Consider the following 18,770-nt stretch of genomic DNA (forward strand, 5'->3'; position numbering starts at 1 on the left):
ACTTGACTTCTCGGTGCCTCAGTTCCCTCATCTGTCAAATGGGGATGAAGACTGCGAGCCTCACGTGGGACAACCCGATGACCCCGTATCTGCCCCAGCGTTTAGAACAGTGCTCGGCACATAGTAGGAGCTTAACAAACACCAACATTATTATTACTACAAGGTGATCGGGCTGTCCCCCGTGGGGCTCCCAGTCTTCATCCCCATTTGACAGATGAGGTCACCGAGGTCCAGCGAACTGAACGCGATTTGCCCAAAGCCACAGAGCCGACGAGCGGCGGGGCCGGCATTAGAACCCTCGACTTTGGACTTCCCAAGGCTCTCTCTCTCTCCGCTAAGCCCCGTTTTTCTCCAGACACGTTGGTGTCTGTTGATCCCGGCACTCTCTCCGGGGCGCTTAAGAAGTGCTCGGCCCGTAGTAAGCGCTTAAGAAATACCAGCATGATTTATTTACTACTTTCCGCTCCCCCTTCCCTCCCTCCCTCCCTCCCTCCACCCGCCTCCCGGTTTCCGTCTTCCTTCGGTCGCCGGTCCGGGAGCCGCACCGCACCGCACGATGCGAGGGCTGGGGCCGGCGCTGGGCCTGCTGCTCCTGCTGCTGGGGTCGTCGTCGTCTTCGTCGCCGTCGTCGCGGCCGGTGCTGCCGGCTCCTCCGCCCCCCGGGCCGGTCCCTCCGGCCCCCGCCGACCTGCTGTACGCCGACGGGCTTCGCGCCTACGCGGCGGGGGCCTGGGGACGGGCCGTGGCCCTGCTGCGGGGCGCGCTGCGGAGCCGGGCCCAGCGCCGCCGGGTGCGCCGGGCCTGCGGGAAGCGCTGCGGGGACGGGGACGCGGGGGCCGAGCCCGGGACCCGCCTGCCCCCGGCCCCCGGCTGGACCCCCGGGCCCGGGCCCTGGGAGCCGCTGCTGCTCCGCGCCGCGCTGGCCCGGGCCGAGTGTCTCCGCCACTGCACCGCGCGGGGCCTGGGGCCCGGGGCCGCCGGGCGCCACCGCACCGGCCGGGCCCTCCGCCTCGCCTTCCGACGCCGGGAGCCCTACAACTACCTGCAGAGGGCTTACTACCAGGTGCGAGCGCCGGGGGTGGGCGGGGGGGCGCCGAGGCCCTCCATCCCTCCACCCGGCCCGGGCGCGGAGCTCGGTCTCGGGGCGGAGAAGCCGCCGGCGACCTCTGACCCCGCCGAAGGGGGACAGAAAGGTCACCCCCGTGGACCCCCTCCCTCCCTGCCCGGGAGAGCAGGGGGCAGCCCGGGGGGTCGGGGCAACTTGTGGTGGACGTAGGGGGGGGCCGGACGGGGTGACCCCCTCCCCCCCCCCGGTTGGGGGAGGGGAGGGAGCGAAGGGGAGCTCGCCTACGTGGCTCCCCACCGGCCCCGGGGGCTCGGGTTACACTCACTCCAGGGTCCTAGGGACCTCCGGATTTTTTAAAAAAAGCATTCGTTAAGCGCTTAGTGTGTACCCAACACTGTTCTGAGCGCTGGGGTAGATACGAGTGAGTTAGGGTGGACACGGTCCCTGTCCCCCATGAGATTCAAAGTCTGAGGAGGAGACTGAGGCCCAGAGAAGCGAAGCAGCGACTGGCCCAGCAGACGAGTGGCAGGGCGGGATGAGAACCCAGGGATTCGGGCTCCCCACACTAGGCCACGCTCCCTCATCCAAGACGGGCCCCGTCCCTCCCGAACCCTCGCCGGCCCTTTAGCTCCGCACGCCCCAAGCGGGTATCCGCCACCCCAGCCACCGTCTCCAAGGACACGGACGGCCTCCCCCCAAAGACCCCCGGCCCTTTATAGTAATAATAATAATAATGCCGGTATTTGTTAAGCGCTGCCTACGTGCAGAGCACCGTTCTATGCGCTGGGGGAGATTCGGGTAATCAGGTGGTCCCACAGGGGGCTCTCGGTCTTAATCCCCATTTTACAGATGAGGTACCTGAGGCACCGAGAAGCGAAGCGACTTGCCCACAGTCACACAGCCGACAAGTGGCAGAGCCGGAATTAGAACCCATGATCTCTGACTCCCAAGCCCGGGCTCTTTCCACCGAGCCAGGCTACTTCTCAAGGCTCGCCCACTCCCGTCCCATGCTCCCGCTTGGAGGAGGGAACCCTGGCACCCCGATTTTGTTTCTGAAAGACCATTCAGCTACAGGGGTTCCAGATGTCGGGGGGGGGGGTGTAGCCCCTCGTCTCCCCCTTCAGCTGCCCGGGTCAGACTCCGGCCTCAGACCCGAGAGCTTCCGAGCGGGCCCGGAAGGCCCCAAACCGGATCTCTCTACCCCCCTTTGCTGCTCAGCCCCCACCCTCCGCCCCCTTTTATGGCATTTGCTAAGCGCTTACCACGTGCCGGGCACTGTACTAAACGCGGGGGTAGAGACAGACTGTTCGGTTTGAACGCGGTCCGTGTCCCGCGTGGGGCTCCCGGTCTTCATCCCCATTTTACAGATGAGGTAACTGAGGCCCAGAGAACCGAAGTGAACTGCCCGAGATCGCAGAGCAGACGAGTGGCAGAGCCGGGATTAGAACCCGGGTCCTTCTGATTCCCAGGCCCAGGCTTTTTATCTACTAGGCCTCTCACTTCGCCACCCCCAAGCTAGGCCAGGAAGAGGAAGGATGACGGGAGTCTGACAGAGACTCACCCAGGCCCCCCGAGAGCCTGGGCTTGGGAAAGGGTACGGGGCATTAGGGGGGGCCGGGTGGGAAGGGACGGGGCCCGGGGGGAAGCTAACGTGCCAACCCGGCCCCCCCCGCTCTCCGGTCCCCAGCTGAAGAAGCTGGACCTGGCCGTCGCGGCCGCGCACACGTTCTTCGTGGCCAACCCGCGGCACCTGCAGATGCGGGAGGACATGGCCAAGTACCGGCGCATGGCCGGTGTGCGGCCCACCAGCTTCCGGGATCTGGAGAGCCCCCCGCACTGGGTGAGACCTTCTCCCCTCGCCCCGAGGGGGTCCCGGCACCCCGCGCCTCGGCCCCAGAGGGCCCCTCTGCTCCTCTCCCCCAGGTCCCCCACCCCCCCACACCCTGCCAGCCGGAGAGGGGACCCTCCCCCCGGTCCCCATGGCCGGTTTGGGGGCACGGCCCCCAAGTGACTCCCCCCCCGGCTCCACAGGCGGCCTACGACGCGGCCCTGGAGCTGCTGAGGCGGGGCGAGCTGGGGTCGGGGCTGGAGCGGCTGGAGGAGGCTCTGCGGGAGAGCCTGGACCAGGCCGAGAGCTGCCGCGCCGACTGCCAGAGACCCCAGGATGAGTTGGACACGGGGGACGTCCCCGAGGCCGCCGGGGACGGGCGCGAGGAGGAGGCCACCCAGGGAGGCCTCTATGAGGCCATCGCAGGTACGGGAGAGGAGGCCGGGGGGGGGGGGGGGCAATGCGGAGTCAGGGGGTGACAGGAGGAGGAGGAGGCCGAGGCCTAGCCTGGGGCGAGTGGGAGATGGGAGGAGGGGGCGGGGTCCGCCCCGACTCGCTCTCTTTATTCCTTCCCCCTCCCAACCACCCCCCCATCCCCGGCACTTTTGTCTATATCTGTCATTTATTTCTATTATCGTCCCTTTCCCCGTCTAGACCGTAAGCTCATTGTGGACGGGGAATGGGTCTGTTAGATCGTTCTATTATCCTCTCCCAAGCGCGTAGTACGGTGCTCTGCCCACGGGAAGCGCTCAGTAAATAGGATTGACTGACTGACTGACTGCCCGGGGGTGCTGAGCCTTCCTTGCCCCCGTCTCTGCCAGAGCACTGGGTTCAGGTGCTGCGGTGCCGGCAGCGCTGCTCCGTGGACACGGCCACCCGGCCAGGCCGGACTTCTCCCGTCCCGGACTTCGTGCCGGACCTCCTGCGGAGGCTGCAGGAGGCCCATGCGCAGGGTGAGTGTGTGTGTGAGAGAGAGACACGGAGAGAGAGAGAGAGTGAGAGTGGGTGGGGGGCAGGAAGGGGTAGAGGGGCTTCTTCCCCCGCTCGAGAGATGGGAGCGAGGTGGACCGGGAGCCTTGCTCTCTTCTTCCCTTCCCTGCCCCTCCGTCTCCGTCTCCTCCCGGCATCTCTCTCTGCCGCTCTGACCGTCCCGTCTCTCCCCGTCTCCTCTCCTCTCCTCCCGGGGGTCTCTCCCCAGTGCCCCGTCTCTGCCCATCTCCCTGCCTCTCTGCGTGTCGGGTGTCTCCCTCCAACTCCCCATCTCTCGGGGCCTCTGTCCATTTCTGCCCATTTCCCTGCCTCTTGCAGGTTCTCATCCCATCTCCGGAGTCTCTCTCCATCTACCTCTGCCCGTGTCTCAGGGTCTCTCCCCCATCTCCCTGCCTCTCCAGGGCGGCCCTAACCCTATCCCGCCTCATCATCGAGCAGTAGCTGGTCACCCCGGCCTTCACCACCTCCACCGACTCGACCCGCTGTCCTCCCCCTCTGTTCCTCCTCAGCTCTCTTCGCTCCTCCCAAAGAGTCCCTCTAACTGTCCCTCAGGCCGGACTCTCCGACCCCTCGCCCACCCCCCGTTCCCCCAGCGGCACTCCCTCCTCCACCACATCTGCCGAATTTCCCCCTCTTTAACGCCTCCTAAATCCCGTCTTCCAGGAAGCCTTCCCCGAATGATTCTCAACACCCCAGGCCCACACCTTGAATTCTAACCTCGGCATTCCAATAATAACAACAACTACGGTACTTGTTTAACGCTCACTTTGTGCCAAGCGGTGTCCTAAGTGCCGGGGCACATGCAAATTAGTCAGGTTGGACACAGTCCCTTGTCCCACATAGGGCTCACCCTCTTAATCTCCATTTTACGGATGAGGTAACTGAGGCCCAGAGAAACAATAACGATTAAGGTATTCGCTAAGCGCTTACTATGTGCCAGCCACCGTACTAAGCGTTGGGGTCGGTACCAGCAAATTGGGTTGGACGCAGTCCCTGTCCCACCACGTGGGGCTCGAGGTCTCAGGCCCCATTTCACAGATGAGGTAACTGAAGCCCAGAGAAGTGAACTTGCCCAGGGTCACACAGCAGAGGCGGCGGGGCCGGGATCAGAACCCACGACCAACTGATTCCCAGGCCCGTGCCCTATCGGCTAAGATTCCGGTACAAATGTACATTTTTATATATTTTCCACAGTATCTGAGTATTCAACTCCGCGCTCGGCCGTTCCGTACTGCGGTGTCTGTTCTTCTGGCTTTCGCTATCTATAAATCCCGTCTCTCTTGTCTCCACCAGATTACAAACCCCTTGAGGGCAGGTAACGTGGGTCTTTACTGCCGCCGTACCCTCTCAACCGTTTCGCGTCGTTCCAAGCAATCGGATGCTCGACAAATGCCCTCGACTGATCTCTCCCTCTCCCCGTATCTCGCATCCCTTCCCGTCTCTCTCCTCCTCTCCCCGGCCCTCCTCCTCCCTCCCCACCGCCGACCCCTCCGCTGCAGTAGGGAATCTCTCCCGCGCTGTGGAAAACGCTCTGAGTTTCCTGCTCTTCTACCCCGAGGATGAGGCGGTGCTGAAGACGGTGGACTTGTACCGGGAGCAGCTGGGAGGAGACGGGGCGGACGCCAGGCCCAGAGAGGTAGAGGTCGCCCCCGGGGTCCCCGAGCCCCAGATGACCCCCCTCGAGCCTCCAAGTCTTCCCCGTCCCCCACCCTGAGCCTGGCCCCCGAAGCCCCCCTGGGGTCGGGGGGCAGGGGTAGCCTCCGGCCTCTACATCCCAACTCCCCCCCCAGCTTGCCAGGTGACCTCGGGCAAGTCCTTTAAGACCGTGCCTCGGTTTCCTCACCTGTAAAATGGAGATGAAGTACCTGATCTTCCCCCTTGGGCAGCGTAAACCCACTTGAGGCAGGGCCTGCGCCTGGCTCGATTATCATCTATCCCTCCCCGTGTCTGGCCCGGGGCTCGGCATATTGCAAGCGCCGGACGAATACTGTGATGATAATGATAACGGTTCTCGTTTTATGATATCATATTTGATATTTTTGTTTTTATGGCAGTTAAGTACTTGACCCCACACTAAGCCCTGGGGTTAGTCAGACTCCCAGAGTCAGAATTAGCTTCTCCGGATAATCATCCCCTGCTTCACTCCCGGCTCCCACGCTCTCCGTCCCTAAAAGGGGGGATCCCAGCCCGTCCCCGGGGCCGAGGGAGGGCGGGTGGGGGGGCTCTCGCCCCTCAACCCGTCCTCCCGCCCCAGGACATCCGCCGCTTAGTACAACGCTCTCTGTGGGAGAAGCAGCTGCTGTTCTACGCCATGGAGCACCTGGGGACCACTTTCCAGGATCCCGTGAGTGCCCGGTCGCCGCCGGTTCCCCTCGCCCCGTCTACTCCCACAGCCGGCGCCCCCTCCTCTCCCACCGCGTGGCCCGCCGCGGCCCCTCGTCCCCGCCGAGCTCTGCTCGCGCGCTCTTTTCCCACCTCTCCCCCTTCGAATTCTCCGCTCGCAAAACGTCCGGTACAGCGCTCTGCGCGCACGAGACCCCCCGGCACAATGCTCTACGTGCACCAGGAGACCAGTGAGATGCTATGTAAAGGACAGGCGCTTTGCACACGGCAGGTTCCCAGGATAGGGTCACAGAGCAGGGGCCTGGTGAATCACTCTACACACGGCAGATGCCCAGCCCAGTGTTTTGCACACAGCCGGGGTGTAGCACAGCGTCTTGCACGCAGAAGGCGCGCAGCGTCTCCTACTCAGCTGACGCCTTGTCACTTATGATGGCGACCCTCTTGATCCAGGGAAAAATCCGCACCCGTGGAGTCGGGGGTTGGGGGGAGTTAGTTTTGGAGGGTGCAGGTTTTTGGAGGGTTTTTATGGTGACAGTCGGGGGGGGGTTGTATTGGGGGTGTTTAGGCTGAGACTCTGGGGGGTTGATACTGGGGCGCCGGGTGGAATCTGGCTGGTACTCTAGGGGAATTATCACTGGGGTGTTTGGAGGAATTTGGCCGGTACTCTTGGAGAGGTAATATTGGGGCGTTTGGAGTGTTTGGGCTAATTCTCCGGGTTTACCGTTCAGGACCCCTGGACCCCGAAAGAATTAATCCCCGAGACCCTGCGAGAGAGGCTCAGGTAAGAGCCGGTCGGGGTTTGGGGGGGCAGGGATCCGGGGGTGGGGGTGGGTGAGAGGACCCTAGGACGGGGAGGCTCTGGGGACCCAGCAGCTCCCCGCCCCCGCACTGAGAATACCCCCGCCACCCCCCGAGAGAGGACCAGGAAAAGACCGAGAAACCCCCGCAGGCCCCGGAGCCCGAGGCCCAGGCAGACTGGAGGGGTGAGTGTGGAGGGGGAGGAAGGGCCGGGGGCGGGGGGCTGGCCGCCCCTCCCGCCCACCACCCCTCTGACCCCCTCCTCCACTCCGCCCCCCAGACGTGCTGCGTCTGGAGGGCGTGACGCTGGTCCAGGACGCCGGGCAGCTCAACGGCTCCGAGCGGGTGGTGCTCGACGGCCTGCTCGCCCCGGCCGAGTGCCGGGTCCTGCTGCAGCTGGCCCAGGTGAGGGCCGGGGAGCGAGAAGCCGGGACCCCCGCCCACGACTGCCTCTTCCCTGGGCTCCCCACCCGCTGGCTGTCCTCCCACGAGGCCCCCTCCCCTTGGGCCCCCCCCCGACCCACGAGCGCCTCCCCCACGGGACCCCAGGCCCCCCGCTCTTCGGGAGCCCCCCACCCTCGGCCCCGCCGACCCACGGGCACCTCCCCATCCAGGACGCCGCAGGGGTGGGAGACGGCTACCGTGGCCGACGGTCGCCTCACACCCCCCACGAGCGCTTCGAGGGCCTCACGGTGCTCAGGGCCGCCCAGGTGAGTGGGGGGCCGGCGGCGGGTGAGGGGGGCGGGGGGCGGCCAGAGCTCCTCTCTCCTCACCCCCGTCCTCCCCCCCGCAGTTGGCTGAGGCCGGGACCACGGGCCGCCGGGGGCCCAGGCTGCTGCTGACGGCCAGCGAGCGCGTCCGGGCCCTGACCGAGGCCTACTTCTCCCCCGGCTTCCCCCTGCACCTGTCCTTCACCCACCTCGTGTGCCGCAGCGCCATCAAAGGTAAGCCCTAGGGGTCGTCCTCCCCTGCCCCACCGAGATCTCCCCCGATCCCCCCGGGGGACCCTCTGCCCCGGGCCCGGCTGAACCAATTCATTTTTTCACGGTATCGGTCGGACGCTTACTCCGTGCCAGGCGCGGTACCGAGCGCTGCGGTAGATACAAGCTGATCGGGTCGGACGCGGTCCCCGTCCTACACGGGGCTCGCGGTCTTCGTCCCCATTTTGCGGACGGGAGAGCCGAGGCCCAGAGAAGCGAAGTGACTCGCTCAAGGTCACACGGCAGACCGGGGGGGGGAGCCGGGATCGGAGCCCAGGCCCTTCGGACGGGCGGGCCCGGGCTCTTTCCACTAGGCCGCACGGCTTCTCTGATTCGCCGGAGCTCCTGGGATGGAAAGGGGAGAGAGGCGGAGCGTGTACGCGTGCATGTGTTTTTTAGGGGAATGTGGGGGCAGGGAGGCTCCGTACGTGAGGGGCCAGGGGTGTCCGGGGGAGAGGGGAGAATGGGGGTGATCCCGGCCTCCCCACCCGCCAGGGGAACAGGAGCAGCGAATGGACCTGAGTCACCCCGTCCACGCCGACAACTGCGTGCTGGATCCGGAGAGTGGGGAGTGTTGGCGTGAGCCCCCGGCTTACACCTACCGGGACTACAGGTGTGGGAGGAGGTGGGGTTGGGGGTGAGGGTGGTTTGTTTTGGGGGGGGGGGACGGCCTCGGGCTGGGGGCGGGGCTGGGGACCTCCCCCCAGGGTGGGGACCTCAGAGCCTCCATCTCCCTCCGCCCCCAGCGGCCTCCTCTACCTCAACGAGGACTTCCAGGGCGGGGACCTCTTCTTCACCGAGCCGGACGCCCTCACCGTCACCGTGAGTCGGGGCAGCGACGGCGGGGGGGGGGGGGGGGGTCGGTGAGGGGGAGGAGGATGGGGGGAAGGGGGAGGGGGCTAAGGAAGGGAAGGGGCCGCCAGGTGTGAGGAGGATTCAAATAGGAGCAGGCAGGCAAATGCAGGGAAATGACGCGGGCCTTGACCCGCTCCTCCCCTCTTTCCGCCTTTCTTTGGGGAGCCCCCTCCTCTTCCCCGGAGGTAGGAATGATAAATCTGGGCGGGTAAACTGAGGGACGGGGACGCGAGGTGGGGGGGCCGGCTGGGCGGAGCCGGAGTTAGTGGCCCGGGAGGAAAGGGGAGAAGGGAGAGGGGGAGGAGAGCAAGGGGTGGGCCTAGGGGGTCCCTAGCCCCTCTCCGCTCCCAGGCCTCGACAGTTGGGCCTCTGGGTGAGAGCCCGCCCCCTCCAGAACAACCTCAGTGGGTGGGAGGAGCCCCCCACGTCTACTCCTGCCGCACCCCGCTTCTCACCCGTTCCCCCGCTACCAAACATACACAGTCTCCACCCCCTCGCCTTCGGCAACCCTGTCCGGGAATCGTCCCCTTCTCCCAGACCCCGGCACGGACGCGGCAATAGTAGCTATGGTATCTGTAAAGCTCTTACTGGGTGCTAGGCCCCGTACCAAGCGCTGAGGCGGTGGGCGCAAGCAGAGTCGTGCGCGCCAGCTGTCTGAGGGCGGGGGGCCGGAGCCGTGACCCCCCCTCCCTCCCCGCAGGCCCAGGTGCGGCCCCGGTGCGGCCGCTTGGTGGCCTTCAGCTCCGGGGTGGAAAACCCACACGGGGTGTGGGCGGTGACCCGCGGGCGACGCTGTGCCCTGGCCCTCTGGCACACACGGGCCCCGGAGTACACGGAGCAGGTGAGGGCCGGGATGCCCGGCCTGGGGAGGGGCCTCTCCGTGGGCCCTGGGGGAGGGGAGGGGACGGCCGAGGGGTCCGCACCGATGCCCGCCACGGCTAAGAGGACGGGAGGAGGGGGGTCTCCGGAAACACGGCGGGGGAGGGGGCAGCAGGACTGACGTCCCCGTACCCCGTCAGGAGCGAGCGGAGGCGGAGGAGCTGCTGAGCCGCCTGGAGCAGCGGCAAGGAGAGGGGTCGGCCGAGGAGGGGGCGGATTCTCCCCCCGAGCCCCCCGAAGCCCCCCGGCGCGGGCGGCGGGTCCGGGAGGAGCTGTGACCCGGCGAGGGCCGGCGCCGTCTGGTCCCCACGCGTGGCAAAGCAGCCGAGGACCTCAGAGAGAGAGACCGCGGATGCTCGTGGGACCCCTGGACTTCCTTTCCCCGCAAGTTAGGGGGCTGGGGCTTCGGTCTGCCTGGGGGCGAAGAGTGACCGCTCCCCGCCCGGGCAGAGCAGGCGGCCCAAGAGCGGTCATCCCCACCGCCGCCCCACCCCGGGCCTTCGGGACAGTCCACGGGGGCTCGGCTGGAAGGCGGGGGCGGCACTGGGGAGCGGGATTTCTCAAAACGGAGTGGGGGTTGAGGAAGGGGAAGGTGCGGCGGGGGTCGGAGCTGCCCGTCCCAGCCCCCACCCCCGAAGTGCGAAATAAAGCCATCCAGCAATGACGTGCCGCGTGCGTCTGTGACCGACGGGCCCGGGATAGGCCGTGCCGGGGTAAAGCAGCTTGGGTCGACCCCTTCGGCTGCCCCGGTCCAGATTTGCTAGGGAAATCCCCGCTCCCCCCCAGCTCCATGCAAATTCCCAGCGGCTCGTCCTGCCGGCCCTGCCTCGCCCGGCCGGGAAAGAGCACCCCTCCAACTGCATTTCGTGGGCCGGGCGAGGAACGGGGCGGGGGGGAGGGACCAGAGGGGGGGCGGGCCTCCGGGGACCCCAGGACCCCTCCCGGTCCGTCAGCCGCGGGGGACGCGTGGGTCGCAGAGCCGAGCGCCCCCCGCTCCCCGGCACCGTGGGGCCGTGGGCAGCTGGTGTGGACTGCGGCCGGCTGAGGATTATCCGGCTCGATCGCCTCTAATCTCGGCGGCCGCTTCCCCGGCCTCGGCCCCTCCCCACTTCAGCGGCTCAGGCGGCTCCCGGGCCAAGGGACCGCCAGCCCCCCGCCACACACATCCCCACCCTCTGGGCGCGAAAGAGCACCCCTCCAACTGCATTTCGTGGGGAGGAGGTGCTGAGCAGGACCCTCCTCTCGGGGAATAAGTAGCGCGGGCTCGGGTGGGGCGGGGGGACAGGCACGGCTGCTCCTTTGGTGACATTCTCCCCCCCCAACCCCGGCCGCCTAATCCTCCTTGCTTATCCTAATCCCGGGAGGAAGGATGCGCTTATCTCTGCCCGCAGCCCGGCCGCCCCCTGCCCCGCCATCCCCCCCACCACTTATTCTGCTGGGGCCTCGCTGGTGCAGGAGAGAGGAGAGGGTCTCTAGAGCCCGGAGACTCAGGTCCACGCCGACACCAGGCCCGGTCTTCCCGGCCCATTGCGGGGACCCTAATTCTCCACTCACCCCCGGCCTGTCCTCGACGCCCCCCCGGCCCCCGCCTCTCTGGGGACCTGATTTCATTTGCCTAGCGCCGCCCTCCCCGCCCCCGGCCCTGCCCATCGCCGGCAGAGCGGGTACAGGTGCCCCGCGGGGCTGAGCCGGGCCGAGCCGGCGAGGGGGAGACGGAGACGGAGGCTGGGGGAGACTGACGTGGACGTCGGCTAGGGTCCGGGCTCGCGGGGACCCCCGAGGGCGAGAGGAGAGGCCGAGGGAGGGAAGGAGGATCGGGTTCCGAGTTCTTTGGGTCACCCTCGGACCCGAGGAAGGGGCTCTTGGGATCCGCACCATTTGACCGGGCCCGGCTCTGACTCCCAACTCATTCTCCGCTTTGGTCCAAGGGCCGTCGGGGGTTTGCAAAGGGGGTGTCCGCGTTGGGGTAGACGATGGAGGGAGAGGGGAGCGGACTGGGTTGCCGTTGGTGGGCGGGGCGAGGCTGATCCGGGGCCCTTGACTCTTCTCCCCTCACTCCGCTTCCCCTTTGAGGCTTTCCCCGAAGGAGCCGGGACAGGGCCCCGCATCCGGCCGGCCGCCCTGCGGGACGCACACACGGACGGACGGACAAGACCGGACAACCGGGCGGACAGAAAAGTCAGACAGGCAGGGTAGAGATGGGGGAGATGGAGCAGATGCGGCAGGAGGCGGAGCAGCTCAAGAAGCAGATCGCAGTAAGCCGAGACCCCGACCTTTAGCGGCCCCCCACCCTCTCCGGGACCCGACCCTCGGGAATGCCGACCTCTGAAGACCCCCCGAAAGCTTAACCCTCCGAGACCCCCGGTCTCCCCGACACATCCCTCTGTCTAAACCTGCCCCCCCCCCCCCCAGGACGCCCGAAAAGCCTGTGCAGACACCACCCTGGCGGAGGTGAGGTCCGGGCGGACGGGAGCGGTGGAGGGCGGGGAGGATGGAGGCGGGCGGGGTCCCCACCTGGAAGTCTGACCCCTCCCCCCCAACCCCCGGCGCCCCCCAACTCCCAGCTGGTGTCCGGGCTGGAGGTGGTGGGACGGATCCAGATGCGGACCCGGCGGACCCTGCGGGGACATCTGGCCAAGATCTACGCCATGCACTGGGCGACCGATTCCAAGTGAGGCGGAGCGGGGCGGCGCGGGCGGAGGGGCGGCGCGGGCGGCCGGACGGCGTCCACCTCCAACTCTCCCTCCAGGCTGCTGGTCAGCGCCTCTCAGGACGGGAAGCTGATCGTGTGGGACACCTACACCACCAACAAGGTGACGCTGTGTCGGCCGGGCCGGGCCCGCCCTACCTGTCCGTCCGCCCCTCCCCGCCCCCCCCGCCCCTCTGTGGCGGGACACCGATCCTCCCCGCCACCCCCTCCGCCCCCCCAGGTCCACGCCATCCCGCTGCGCTCCTCGTGGGTGATGACCTGCGCCTACGCCCCATCGGGAAACCTGGTGGCCTGCGGAGGGCTGGACAACATGTGCTCCGTCTACAGCCTCAAATCCAGGGAGGGCAACGTCAAGGTCAGCAGGGAGCTGGCGGCCCACACAGGTGACGGAGCGCCCCCTGGCGGTAGCGCTCATTCCTGCGCCGCCCCCCCCCGGCGCCCCCTGGGGGTAACGCTCACTCCTGCACCCCCGACAAGCTCCGTCCCGCGTGCGCCCCCTGGCGGTAACGCTCACTACTGCACCCGCCCGACAAGCTCCGCCCCGCATGCGCCCCCTGGCGGTAACGCTCATTCCTGCACCCCCCGACAAGCTCCGTCCCGCGTGCGCCTCCTGGCGGTATTGCTTACTCCGCCCCCTCCCCAGCGCCCCCTGGCGGTAACGCTTACTACTGCACCCCCCGACAAACTACGTCCCGCGTGCGCCCCCTGGCGGCATTGCTCACTCCGCCCCCTCCCCCGGCGGTAACGCTCGCTACTGCACCTCCGGCGACAAGCTCCCTCCCGCGTGCGCCCCCTGGCGGTAGTGCTCACTCTGCGTCCCCCTCCCCCGGCGGTAACGCTCACTACTGCACCCCCCGACTTGCTCACTCCCGCGGCCCCCCCCCCGCGCCCCCTGGCGGTAACGCTCACTACTGCAGCCCCCCCGGCAAGCGTGCGCCCCCTGGCGGTATTAATAATGTTGGTATTTGTTAAGCGCTTACTATGTGCAGAGCACCGTTCTAAGCGCTGGGGTAGATACAGGGTAATCAGGTTGTCCCACGTGAGGCTCACAGTTAATCCCCATTTTACAGATGAAGTAACAGAGGCATAGAGAAGTTAGCTGACTTGCCCAGTCACACAGCTGACAAGCGGCAGAGTCGAGATTCGAAGCCATAACCTCTGACTCCCAAGCCCGGGCTCTTTCCACTGAGCCACGCTACTTCTCTCACTACTCACTTCTCTCACTAATGCTCACTACTGCACCCGCCCGACAAGCTCCGTCCCGCGTGCGCCCCCTGGCGGTAAGGCTCACTTCCGCCCCCGAGCGCCCCCTGGCAGTAATGCTCGCTACTGCACCCGTCCGACAAGCTCCGTCCCGCGTGCGCCCCCTCGCGGTAAGGCTCACTCCCGCCCCCCGGCGCCCCCTGGCGGTAACGCTCACTACTGCACCCGCCCGACAAGCTCCGTCCCGCGTGCGCCCCCTGGCGGTATTGCTCACTCCCAGACCACCCCTCCCGGCGCCCCCTGGCGGTAATGCTCACTACTGCACCCCCCCGACAAGCTCCGTCCCGCGTGCGGCCCCTGGCGGTAATGCTCACTCCCGCCGTCCCCTCCTCCCGAGCGCCCCCTGGCGGTATAGCACACTACTGCACCCCCGACCAGCTCCGTCCCGCGTGCGCCCCCTGGTGGTAATGCTCACTCCCGCCCCGCTGGCGCCCCCTGGCGGTATTGCTTACTCCGCCCTCCCCCCCGGCGCCCCCTGGCGGTAACGCTCACTACTGCACCCGCCCGACAAGCTCCGTCCCGCGGGCGCCCCCTGGCGGTATTGCTCACTCCGCCCCCTCCCCCGGCGGTAACGCTCGCTACTGCACCTCCCCGACAAGCACCGAAACGCGTGCGCCCCCTGGCGGTATTGCTCAATCCGCCCTCCCCCGCGCCCCCTGGCGGTAATACTACTGTAGCCGCCCGACAAGCTCCGTCCCGCATGCGCCCCCTGGCGGTATTGCTCACTCCCGCCGCCCCTGGCGGTAATGTTCACTACTGCACCCCCCGAACAAGCTCCGTCCCGCGTGCGCCCCCTGGCGGTAATGCTCACTCCGCCCCCTCCCCGGCGCCCCCTGGCGGTAACGTTCACTACTGCAACCCCACAAGCTCCGTCCCGCGTGCGCCCCCTGGCGGTATTGCTCACTCCCGTCCCGCGTGCGCCCCCTTGCGGTAACGCTCACTCCCGCCCCGATAGGCTCCGCCCCCCAGCGCCCCCTGGCGGTAACGGTGACTCTTGCCCTCCCGAGCTCCGTCCCCCGCGCGCCCCCTGGCGGTAACGGTGACTCCCACGGTCCCCCGCCGGTAATGATAATGATGCTGTTTATTAAGCGCTTACTATGGGCCCATCACTGTTCTAAGCGCTGAACTGGTGACTCCCCCTTCCTCCCCTCCTCTCCCCCTCCCCGCGCCTGCAGGCTACCTGTCCTGCTGCCGCTTTCTGGACGACAACAACATCGTGACCAGCTCTGGGGACACCACCTGGTGAGTCGGGGCGGGGGCGGGGAGGTGCGGCCCCTCGCCCCCGGGAGCGTCGGTTCCCGGCCTGTGACCCCGGCCCTCCCCCCGCCTCAGCGCCCTGTGGGACATCGAGACGGGGCAGCAGAAGACGGTGTTCGTGGGCCACACGGGGGACTGCATGAGCCTCGCCGTGTCGCCCGACTTCAAACTCTTCGTGTCGGGCGCCTGCGACGCCAGCGCCAAGCTGTGGGACGTGCGCGAGGGCACCTGCCGCCAGACCTTCGTCGGCCACGAGTCCGACATCAACGCCATCTGCGTACGCCGCCGCCGCGGGGGAGGGGAGAAGGGCGTGGCACCCGCGGCGGAAGTGACGCACGGCGAGGCGGGAGGGGGCGGGGCCGGAGGGCACGCGGTGAGGCGTGGCGCGGGGGCAGAGGGGCGTGGCTGGGAGGGGGCGGAGCAGGAAAGGGCGTGGCCAGACGTTTTGGCGCGGGGGGGGGTGGCCGGACGGGACGCGTCATAAGGGGGCGTGGTTACGGGCGTGGCGTGCGGCGAGGGGCGCGATCTGATAGGGCGGTGCGGGAGGGGGCGTGGTGATGGGCGTGGCGCGCGGTGAGGGGCGCGACCTGATAGGGCGTTACATAAGGGGCGTGGTGATGGGCGAGGCGCGAGGTGAGGGGCGTGACCCGGTAGGGCGTTGCGTGAGGGGGCGTGGTGATGGGCGTGGCGCGCGGTGAGGGGCGCGATCTGATAGGGCGGTGCGGGAGGGGGCGTGGCGAGGGGCGTGGCGCGCGGTGAGGGGCGCGACCTGATAGGGCGTTACATAAGGGGCGTGGTGATGGGCGTGGCGCGCGGTGAGGGGCGTGATCTGATAGGGCGGTGCGTGAGGGGGCGTGGTTATGGGCATGGCGCGAGGCGGTGGGGGTGGGCGGGAGGGCGTGGCCCATTGAGAGGGGCATGTGGTATGATGACGTTGTGGGGGCGTGACCGAAAGGGCGGGGGTCTCTTTGGGTCACGTGATGGGGAGGGCCCGGCCAGTGGGCGAGGCCCGGTAGGCAGTGCCGCCCAATAGCAGTATTAATATTACTCTCAATAATAATAATGATGATAGTATCTGCTAGGCACTTACTATGTGCCAAGCACTGTTGAGGTTGTCCCATTTGGGGCTCCCAGTCTTGATCCCCATTTTCCAGACGAGGTCACTGAGGCCCAGAGAAGTGAAGTGACTTGCCCAAGATCAGCCAGCTGACAAGTGGCGGAGGCAGGATTAGAACTGACGACCTCAGACTCCCAAGCCCGGGCTCTCGCCACTGAGCCGCGCCGCTTCTCTGTTAGAGGACGGACCTGGGAGTCAGAAGGTCGTGGGTTCGAATCCCCGCTCCGCCGCTTGTCAGCTGTGTGACGGTGGGCAAGTCACTTTACTTCTCCGTGCCTCAGTGACCTCATCTGTCAAAGGGGATGAAGACTGTGAGCCCCACGTGGGACAACCTGATCACCTTGCATCCCCCCGGCGCTTAAAACAGTGCTCTGCACATAGTAACCGCTTAACAAATACCATTATTATGATTATTATAATCCCGGCTCCGCCACTTGTCAACTGTGGGAGTATGGGCAAGTCACTTCACTTTTCCGTGTCTCAGTGACCTCCACTGTAAAAAGGGGGATGAAGACTGTAAGCCTCATGTGGGTCAACCTAATTACCTTGTATCCCCCGCCCCCCAACGCTTAGAACAGTGCTTGGCACATAGTAAGTGCTTAACAAATGCCATCATCATTATTATGATTATGTAGGGACGTGATGCATGATGTAGCACCCGGGAGTCATAGCGGGGAGCTTGGCGCAGGGCAAAGCGGGGGATAAAGGGGCAAGGCCCGAATCGTAGCTGGATTGAAGGGGGAGCTGGATGGAGCCTCTGGAAGAGGGCCGGGTCTGGGATCTGAGCGCGGCCGGTCTCCCCGGCCTCCCACAGTTCTTCCCCAGCGGCGAGGCCATCTGCACGGGCTCGGACGACGCCACGTGCCGCCTCTTCGACCTGCGCGCGGACCAGGAGCTACTGACCTACGCCCACGACAGCATCATCTGCGGCATCACCTCGGCCGCCTTCTCCCGCAGCGGCCGCCTGCTCCTCGCCGGCTACGACGACTTCAACTGCAACATCTGGGACTCCTTGAAGGCCGAGCGCGTCGGTGGGTGTCGGCCCCTCTCCTCTCCCCGCACCCCCAGCCCCCAGGGGACGGACGGGGATCCTCTGTGCGATCCGGGGACGGTCGGTTTCCTCCCTGGTCAAGGGGGGAGGACAATCCCCAGGGCCGGGCTGGGAGATGTTACCTTGCTGACGGTTGGGGCTTGGCAGCGAGACCCATCCCCTCCCTGCCCCTCACCAGGGAGAACAGGGAGTTTCAGCTATTCGGATCCCCCCTTTTTATTGGGAGAAGGAGAAAAAAGGTCCTTCTTCTAAGGGGAGATCCGGGAAAATCATGTTTGACTCCAGCCCGTCCCTGGGGGCAATTAATCAATCAGTGCCCTATATTGAGCACTTACTGTGTGCGGAGCACTGGACCGAACCCTTGGAGAGTCCAAGGCGGCAGAATGGGTGGACACGTTCCCCGCCCACAGTGAGTCTGTAGTCTAAAGGGGGAGAGCGACATTAATATAAATGATTTATAGGCATGTACGTAAACACTGTGGGGAAGGAGAGGTAGTCTTCCCATGCTGATGCAGGACCCCAGACGAGGCCCCCCGACTCTTCTGCCCTCATCAACGGAGCCCCAGACCGCCAACTCCGAGGAGCGAGGGTTGGGGGGTGGGCCAGGGGCACCCACGCAGGGGATTGAAGCCTTTCCCTGTCCCCCAGGGATCCTCTCGGGCCACGACAACAGAGTCAGCTGCCTGGGGGTGACAGCCGACGGGATGGCGGCGGCCACGGGCTCCTGGGACAGTTTCCTCAAGATTTGGAACTGAACAGAGTGGGGCAGAAAGGGGCGGCGGGTACACCCACATACACACACACACACACACACACACTCACAGAGTACCCAGTTTGACCCCTGCCTCCATGAGAATCAGCCACAGATGCTTGCACACATGGTGTGCATGTTCGCTTCCCCTCTAGCCACAGTGCTTTCTTAGTAATAATAATAATAAAAGTAGTATTTAAGTGCTTACTATGTGCCCGGCCCTGTATTAAGCCCTGGGGTGGATGCGAGAAAATCGGGAGGGCCGTAGTCCCCGTCCCACGTGGGGCTCACTGTCTCGACCCCCTTTTTATAGATGAGGTAACTGAGGCCCAGAGAAATGAAGTGACTTGCCCTAGGTCACACAGCAGACAAGTGGCAGAGCCGGGTTTAAAACGCAGGACTTTGACTCCCAGGCCGAGGCCCTGTCCTCATGCTGCTTCTCTAGGGGGATCGGCTGAGGTGAGGCAGAATTACTGCCTCCTCCTCACTCCCCCCCCCCCCCCCCCCCAGGGGCAGTTTTGCTTCAGCTTGCCGGGCACGGGCCTGATTGGACTCCACTGCCCCTCCCACCCCAACCAAGGGGCAGGGACAAGCGCTTTCTAGCTGACCCTTGGTCCTGGCGGATCCTGCCGTCCCTAGCCCTCTGGAGCGGAGCTGGGCACAGCCCACACCTTCCCACGCACGTACCCAGCTTGATGGAGGAGGGAGGGAGAATGCCCTTCGTGGACCCCTAGCTATCTCGCCCCCCCTCCCTTTTTCCCTCCCCCCAGATGGGGCGGTGCTTTGCTCCAACAATAAAGAGCGGTCCTGTGGCTTAGATGTGTGTGATGTGGGTGCCTGACACCATCCTGCGCTCACCTCAGCCCCCCAGAGCCCTCCCCG

The 18,770-nt window shown here is 66.2% G+C and overlaps 2 protein-coding genes across 3 annotated transcripts; both read left to right on the forward strand.

The window, feature by feature from the left end:
* Window positions 1-497: 497 nt before the first annotated feature.
* P3H3 (prolyl 3-hydroxylase 3) lies at window positions 498-10,403 on the forward strand. Of its 2 annotated transcripts, none has more exons than XM_029054543.1 (15): window positions 498-1,063; window positions 2,754-2,906; window positions 3,098-3,320; window positions 3,716-3,847; window positions 5,384-5,520; window positions 6,139-6,228; window positions 6,956-7,008; window positions 7,143-7,210; window positions 7,306-7,430; window positions 7,640-7,735; window positions 7,819-7,969; window positions 8,501-8,618; window positions 8,752-8,827; window positions 9,561-9,701; window positions 9,880-10,403. In XM_029054543.1, the coding sequence occupies exons 1-15, from the start codon at window positions 557-559 to the stop codon at window positions 10,015-10,017; spliced, it is 2,208 nt and encodes a 735-aa protein (XP_028910376.1). In that variant the 5' UTR covers window positions 498-556; the 3' UTR covers window positions 10,018-10,403. The 2 variants fall into 2 exon arrangements, with proteins under 2 accessions (XP_028910376.1, XP_028910377.1); XM_029054544.1 differs by having other exon boundaries at window positions 5,387-5,520.
* Window positions 10,404-11,502: 1,099 nt separating this feature from the next.
* GNB3 (G protein subunit beta 3) lies at window positions 11,503-18,098 on the forward strand. Its single transcript, XM_029054443.1, has 9 exons — window positions 11,503-11,994; window positions 12,152-12,190; window positions 12,304-12,410; window positions 12,489-12,552; window positions 12,670-12,832; window positions 14,888-14,954; window positions 15,045-15,246; window positions 16,901-17,117; window positions 17,786-18,098. Exons 1-9 carry the CDS (start codon window positions 11,938-11,940, stop codon window positions 17,890-17,892), a joined length of 1,023 nt encoding a protein of 340 aa, XP_028910276.1. The 5' UTR covers window positions 11,503-11,937; the 3' UTR covers window positions 17,893-18,098.
* The last annotated feature ends 672 nt before the right edge of the window (window positions 18,099-18,770 follow it).

Source organism: Ornithorhynchus anatinus, chromosome X4 (assembly GCF_004115215.2).
Source record: "Ornithorhynchus anatinus isolate Pmale09 chromosome X4, mOrnAna1.pri.v4, whole genome shotgun sequence".
NCBI classification, from domain to species: Eukaryota; Metazoa; Chordata; class Mammalia; order Monotremata; family Ornithorhynchidae; genus Ornithorhynchus; species Ornithorhynchus anatinus.